Raw genomic sequence first — 7,833 nt, 5'->3', positions numbered from 1 at the left:
ATTAACGTGAATGTACGTATGTAAAATATTTCCTAAAGCGTGCGTAATAGTAGTTTTAGTGTTCCCCACTGGTTTCAATATAATCTAAGTTAATTTTACGGTGAACCTTTAAAAGCGACGGCACCTAAATAGATAATTGAATCGTGCATGCGCCAGAACCTGCCAAGCAACACTTAAACGAAAATATGTTTAATTTTATTTATGCTTATTTATTAAATGTTCTGCTGTCCACTGACGGAAATACACTCGAAAGGCAGTCTTGATAGCGGGAATTGCATTCAGCACGTGCATTGTGACGCCCTGCCATACCTTGGCCAGAGACCGTGCGGTGACCCAGTCATATCCGAGCAGGCTGAATGCCGTGGTTTGTTTTACGTGTGCAAATCGTTCAGGTCATATAGCGCATCGTTATGATCAATGTAATGTAACTAATCATTAACAGAAATACATTGAGAGAGAGCTTTAAGAAAGATTTTTTGATGAATGTAGATTTTTTTAATGTTGTAAAAAAAATACTGCTATTGTGGAATATTTAGTTAAAATATTTGGGGAAACGGTTCAGTTGTGATCCACAAAATGAATTCATGCACCGAGATGAAAATTATCATTTTGTCTGGGGTTTTTGATGTAAAGCGAAAAGTGGATTGCTTGTCTGCTTTGTTGCATTCGCAGACAGCGGTCTCCTTCGTTCAGGGGCGAATGCGCTTGTGTTTCCAGCCGCTTAAATAAAGTGTTTGCGAGCTAGGAGATTGTATCGGGCGCTAATGAGGCTCGGGCAGTTTTGCATATCGCGTTCAAGCCAATCAGCGGGATCTCTGGCGCTCTTAGCAGCTGCGAGTGATTCGGTGCACCTCACGAGAGAAGGGCAGTCGTAATTTAGGGGAGTAGCCAATGGTAACACCATTCTACAGATGTTTGTATCACAACTCGTGTGCTGTCATACAAGCAAGGCTGAACGGGGAGCTGGAGGACGGCGTGATTGCAATGCGTTAACCTGATAACATCAATCAGTTTTCAGATCTGTTCTTTTTTTGGCACCAGAGGGGGATTACGTCGCCGTGGTCATCGTTTTGTGGGAACTTTGCTCATTATTATTTTTTGTTTTGTTTTCTCTAAACTTGTGTTGGCTCCGATTTACGAGGAAATGGCAAAGCCAGCGACTGCGAGGGGAACAAGACTGGGAAAGGACGTAGGAAATCGCTGCTAAATGACACAGGATGCGTGAGACTTGAAACACATTACACGAAATTTTTCGCGGTTGAAACATTTCGAGGGTTATTTGCTTTGTATCACCTGAGCGGACGAGTTCTCCGAGGAGAGTGTTTTTTCTGGTTTCTGGTTTTATTTCCCCCCCTACAACTCAAGGATGCATTGCGGATTAGCGCTGTTTATTTTAACCGAAATCGTCATTGCCCAAGCTCTCAGTGGTAAGTCACGAATGAGATCGATTGTAGGCTAATATGCGAGAAGTGTTGTCTGACCCGAAGCCTGTTTTAGGCGATTTTTGCCGTTCCGTGGAATGTCGCTCTCTGCCCCACAACAGGCTTCAAATGGGCTCGTTTTAAAAACTGCTGTGTGCGGCGTCTGGAAACTTCTGGGCAGCCGAACCGAACGCTCGATTAGTTGCTTTAATACATCTACCTGATAATATGCCGTGCCTTATGTTTAATACAGTAATCTCCGCATATATTTGGATTGTGTCTAAGGTAAATCATTGCCACATGTCTACTGTAGCCTATGCTGAATACTTACGGTTGTGATATTCGTTATAGCTTTATGAGGAATATCCGCGTGCGCCAGATGTTTCAATAACAATGCAATGATTTAGTTTTTTATTTGAAGTTTGTCTAATTGACGGCTCCACGTAGGCTACTGTCATTTTCAACTGAAGATTTCATCAGTGGATATAAGGCTGTGTGTGGACTGTGTAAACGCCGCAGCCTGGTACCAGTTCTAATGTTCGAACTGGGGGCATAGGTATTGACAAGTTGTGCAAACTAGCGATACGATAAGCAAACATTGAGTTATTCAGTAGCCGCAGAAGATCAGATGGCCAGTTGTCTTTTCGCATTGATTGTTTTGAGAGGTTAATCCTGTAGCCTGAGCCTAACTCTATCTGGTTTTGTGGCTGCGTTTGTGGAATTGACATTGTCATCAAGCCGTACTCCTTTAATAATAGCGCCCAATCAATTGTTGGTGGCGTTTCAAAAAGCGTTGCTATGATTGATGTTATTTTAAGAATTCTTTATAATTTAAGGTGACGTTACGATTATTTTTTTGTGATTTTGCTTAAAATATCAAGTTAACTAGATAACAGTGTTAGGTTGTAGCCTATTAGAGGTTACTGAGTACGGCGCGTTTGCCTCAGTAGATCATCGCCAATTTTTGCGAATGCTAAATTCCCACTGAATCTATGCGCTGTGTCAGTTTGAATACCTATACATATCATGTTTAAATACAGTGTCTGTACAGTGCCAGGAAATATGTCTAGATAGTAATTAATAGTGAATAATTCACGTTGCACGTCAGAATAATAAAGTGCATATTTTCATAAAGACTTTTTGGATGTGGTTAACCTCGCTTACCTGTCGTGCCAGCAGCAACAGGACGGCTGACCTGCAGGCAGCCCTGTATCACACGCCAGGCACGCGGGGTAGTGATGATTTCATTGGACTCAACCTGAAGGGTGTCCTTTCTAACGGAGAACTGCATTTGTTTGTAACAGAAGTAATAAGCCTATTTAATTGGACACTAGAAAGGTCATAATGACAGGCCCAGCCCACAAGGCAGTCATTTTGTTGTGTAACTTCTGTTTCTAAATTTTAGATATTACCCAGATTCAATACTTCAGACTGTCAAATCAATATGAAAACAACTTCAGAGTGCCCCCCAAATCCATGAAAAATCTACAGTAGTGTAAAAAAGAAAACACTGTTGTAAATATTGTGTTATTACCTACCGTTTGGCCCATGTGTGAGACGCTCTGACATGATTTTTTTTGTGGAAATTAAGTTGGCGTTGTGACTGTAATCTATTTATACTTCAAGATTATGTGATCAACCTCACAATTTTAGAAGTGTTTAATGTTTTTGTATTGTTCTCTTTTGCAGAAAAATGTGGAGGTAACATCCTAATTTCAAATCCTAATTATCTCACGTCACCTGGATATCCAACGGTATATTACCCGTCTCAGAAGTGCGTCTGGGTCATACAGGCTCCGGAAACTAACCAGAGAATTTTAATCAACTTCAACCCTCATTTTGATCTTGAGAACAGAGACTGCAAGTAAGTTCTTCGATCGCCAAAGGATTTCTGAATTTCTATGTTGAACTGCGCCCTCTGCTGGTTTAGGGGATATCTCTGCTCTCTTGCTTGGTCTAGCCGCTAACGAACATTAGGATAACTGTGTTTGATATTCCTATATTTTTATCATCATTGGGAAAATGTTATGAAATACTCTAACTGCATAAACAATTATTTTGTTTTTGCTTTTAATCTCGCGGATTATCAAGTCCGATTGAATGTGAAATGAGTTTTGTGTGGTTCTGGGGTGGTATCGCAGGAGGATCTGATGCTCATTTGGAGAGACCTGCTCCTCTCTGTCTGTAGAGGTTTAAAAAAGGAAACAAACACAATCATAGTTTACCTGTATGTTCTGGAGACATTTTGAGTGCACATGCCTCCATTGTAAATACCTTTCTTCCTGTAGCTCCTGCCTGCAATGTGTACACCCTCATGAAAGCGTGCCTGCATGTTTCAGCAAATACCATAAATTACCGTCCTTATTCTGCTCCTTATTCCGCTCCCCTCTCGTTTAAATGCTCCGTAAACTGAGTGTAAATCAGGGCTTGGGTGACTGCTCCTGTCTGGCAGACGGGGGTCCGGGACTACTATCGGATCGCGTTTCATCAGCAGGGGAGCAATAAACGCTAAAGGAGCCGCAGACGCTGACAGATGGGGGGGGGGGGGGGGGGGGGGGGGGATGGGGGATGGGGGGGGGGGGGGGGGTCAAAAAGGAAACTATTCTTTTTGTTAATGGAATCAGGCAGGAATGCATTTCCTGTGTCTGCGGTGTTTTGAAAAAAAACAACTGTTGCCAGAATGCTGACAAGCTCCAGGAGAGTTAAGCCTTTCAGTAGATTATTTGTGAGATTATTAAACCTTTCAGTAGATCATCTGTGAGATTATTAAACCTTTCAGTAGATTATCTTTGAGATTATTAATCTTTAGCAGGTGCCGGGGATGTCCTTTCCTCTCCTACTTTTCTCTGTCATGCCTGACATTTTTGTCATTGTTATAGTTAAGAGTCGAATAACTGTCACACACATGAGGCACCATGGGTGGCTGGCCACAGCTTTACAACATGGTAGCAAACTGACAAACAGGTAAATAAATATGTGGGAAGCATCAACTCACCACCACCAAAAGGCTTTCAGTGGTTTGCAAGAATTTTTATGGTGCCCAGAGGTCATTTGTAGCAGTTAATTACTAATGTGTGTAAGCACACTAATGTCTGTAAACCTGCGTGTGAACACACAGCTACTCTGAGGGATTTTCTGTTGCTTGTTCTTTCCACCCACACGCAGATTTCTGAGATGGGAAATCTGTTGTTTCTGAACGATTAAAGGAAGCAACAGAAAACGCTGGAACTTGTTTCACTCAGAATCATATTTATCTGAACAATGAAAACACTGGAAGTGAAAGAAAAATTCACTTTTTGTTTGGACATTACAAACTTCTGGTGTCATGATAAACCTTGCATGTCCATGAAGCTCCCATCCAGCTCAATGTACTCTCAAAGTTTCACAATTCAGAAAAGAACTGGGGTCTTCCAAAACCTCAGATGACTGAAAGGTTCTCACAATGTTACTGGAATGTTTTGTCAGTGTTATAACTTTGCCCCTTTAGCTCTTCAGGCTGAACGCAGCTCCAGCAGGGGCGGAGGTTCAAACCCCGCAGCGGGGACTGAGTGAGGTTCAAACCCCGCAGCGGGGCTGAGTGAGGTTCAAACCCCCCAGCGGGGGCTGAGTGAGGTTCAACCCCCCAGCGGGGCTGAGTGAGGTTCAAACCCCGCAGCGAGGACTGAGTGAGGTTCAAACCCCACAGCGGGGGCTGAGTGAGGTTCAAACCCCCCAGCGGGGGCTGAGTGAGGTTCAACCCCCCAGCGGGGCTGAGTGAGGTTCAAACCCCGCAGCGAGGACTGAGTGAGGTTCAAACCCCACAGCGGGGGCTGAGTGAGGTTCAAACCCCCCAGCGGGGCTGAGTGAGGTTCAAACCCCCCAGCGGGGACTGAGTAAGGTTCAAACCCCGCAGCGGGGGCTGAGTGAGGTTCAAACGGAAGGCTGTGGGGCCGGTTCAGTGCTCTGCTGTAATTTGATTAGTGTTAAACAGAATGCACATGCTCCTGAGCACAAGCGTAATTAACAAAGCAAGCAAACGGTTATCAGCGTTCACAGCTAAAACAAGCATCGTCCCTAAATCAACCCCCCCACCCCCCCGGCATTCCTGTGCGCGTCCTATACGCCGCTCGATCTGGGGGCACATCTGCCTTTAAGAAGGACAGTTGGGAAGAGGCAACGGAGGTAAATAAGTGCATTTTGGGAGATCCGGGATGCAGAGCTCCTTATTTTCCCAACCGTCCTATTCAGGATATCCTGCTCCCAGTCCTCTGTCACCCAGAGTCGCCAGGAAGCTTAACCAAGTTAGGAAGGAGGGTCTGAGGGAAGACAGTCACATTCTGTGAGTGTGTGTGTGTGTGTGAGTGAGAGTGTTTGTGTGTGATAGTGTGTATGTGTGAGTGTGTGCGTGTGTTTGTGTGTGTGTCTGAGTGTGCGTGTGTGTATGCCTGTAAGTGTGCGTGTGTGTCTGTGTGTGTGTGTCTGTGTGTGTGTGTGTGTGTCTCATTGTGAAAGAAGCAGCTTCCTATAGTGCCAGTTGTGTGAAGTATAAATGAGCTGAATAAAGCCTTTATGCCGCCCTGGTCCCTGTGGTCCCTCTGGTCCTCTGTTCGTCTGCAGCTTCTCTGCCCTGAAGGAACGTTAAACGCAGAGTTACATCATTCATACGCAACGTGACTTACATTTGGACAAGGCAATCATTCGAACATCTGCATTGATTTTGGGGTTTTCGTGTGTGTGTGTGTGTGTGTGTGTGCCTGTTGTGAATGGCAGTTCTCCATAAAGCTTGCAAGCTAGTTCCAACAATACCGTCTTTAACACAATTCCAGAGCCAGCATTCTCTCAGCATGCTTTGTTCTTGTTCTCGAGACCAGTTTCAGGGTAAGGATTCCAGCCTTTTGCAGTCTTGTGACTTATTAATATGACAGAGCAGGGCCGTCTCTGGGCATGGGCAACAGGGTCAGTCGCTATCTCTCCCTCTACAAGTGGTTTAATGCTGTTATTACATTTCTCTCTCTCTCTCTCTCTCTCTCTGTTATATTCACATTTCTATGTCTCTCTGTTGTAATGTTGTAACTGAACGGGACAGTGACAGTGATTGTGTTCCAACATTAACACATGGCCATGATTTCTGTAGTGAGTTTTTTGTTTTGTCAGGTCAGTCCTTTAGTGCAGCTCTCCTGTATTTTTTGTTTTGTTTTGTTTTTTCTTACACCCTGATCAGAATGGGGGCGTAAAGCTGGGCGTAATTACAGCTGGGCCCTGGACCCGGCGGCATCAGTCAGGGGAGGGCCAGGTGTAAAATCCGGTTTTAATTGATGTAGCCGGCAGGAGACGGAGTGTTCCGTGTCTCGGAATGCCAGCAATGTTTAGATTTGTGGCAGGGCTTCAAACGGGCTCTCAGATGTGATGGATGTTGCAGGACTCCTGCACAAGCCCTGCAAGGCTCTGTAGAAAGGAACCAGCAGTGAGCTAATTCTCAGAGCAACCACACTCATCCAGTGCGGGACAAACGCATGTGTGTATTGGGGGCAGCGTGGTTAGCCTTGAGGTTTTGATTGTTGGAGTGTAGCCTCACCAGCGACCTGGTCTCCACCCCTGCCTGTGGCCTAAATCAGCAGTTGCCGGGTGACTGTGATTAATTGCACTTGTGCCTGTTGTTCTCCTCTCTCTGTGTCAGTAAGAGGGATCTTTGAGATCTGACCTGGCCTTGTTGTTGTTCCGCTTGGTCTTTGGGCCAATCGGTGTCCAGGCGTGCCGTGTTTCACTGACTGTGTTGCTCGTCAAACCACGTCCTTCATTTGTGTGAACGGTTGACGTCACTCTATAACCCCACGCTCACCCAGCACACTCTGAAGACCACATTCTTTTACCTTAGTTCCAAAGTTTGTGTTGTCCTGCAGTGGCAGTTTGTATTTGTACTGTAGTGTCAGAGTTTGTGTTTGTACTGTAGTGTCAGAGTTTGTGTTTGTGCTGCAGTGGCAGTTTGTGTTTGTGCTGCAGTGGCTGTTTGTGTTTGTGTTTGTGCTGCAGTGGCTGTTTGTGTTTGTGTTTGTGCTACAGTGGCAGAGTTTGTGTTTGTACTGCAGTGGCAGTTTGTGTTTGTGCTGCAGTGGCAGAGTTTGTGTTTGTGCTGCAGTGGCAGATTTTGTGTTTGTGCTGTAGTGGCAGAGTTTGTGTTTGTACTGCAGTGGCTGTTTGTGTTTGTACTGCAGTGGCAGAGTTTGTGTTTGTACTGCAGTGGCTGTTTGTGTTTGTGCTGCAGTGGAAGTTTATATTGGTACTGCAGTGGCAGTTTGTGTTTGTGCTGCAGTGGCTGTTTGTGTTTGTGTTTGTGCTGCAGTGGCAGAGTTTGTGTTTGTGCTGCAGTGGCAGAGTTTGTGTTTGTACTGCAGTGGCAGTTTGTGTTTGTGCTGCAGTGGCAGTTTGTGTTTGT

General features: G+C 44.9%; 1 protein-coding gene across 2 annotated transcripts in view; it reads left to right on the top strand.

Moving 5' to 3' along the window:
• Nucleotides 1-734: 734 nt before the first annotated feature.
• The window catches only part of nrp1a (neuropilin 1a), a 57,037-nt gene continuing 49,938 nt past the window's right edge, over nucleotides 735-7,833 (top strand). For both annotated transcript variants that reach the window (XM_035428875.1, XM_035428873.1), the window contains exons 1-2: nucleotides 735-1,427; nucleotides 3,111-3,285. In XM_035428875.1, coding sequence (XP_035284766.1) covers nucleotides 1,367-1,427; nucleotides 3,111-3,285 — 236 coding nt within the window. In that variant the 5' untranslated portion in view covers nucleotides 735-1,366. The remainder of the gene's footprint in view (nucleotides 1,428-3,110; nucleotides 3,286-7,833) is intronic.

Source organism: Anguilla anguilla, chromosome 8 (genome assembly GCF_013347855.1).
Source record: "Anguilla anguilla isolate fAngAng1 chromosome 8, fAngAng1.pri, whole genome shotgun sequence".
Classification (NCBI taxonomy): Eukaryota; Metazoa; Chordata; class Actinopteri; order Anguilliformes; family Anguillidae; genus Anguilla; species Anguilla anguilla.
The sequence above is the reverse complement of the archived record's forward strand: the minus strand, read 5'-3'. Positions and strand labels throughout refer to the sequence as shown.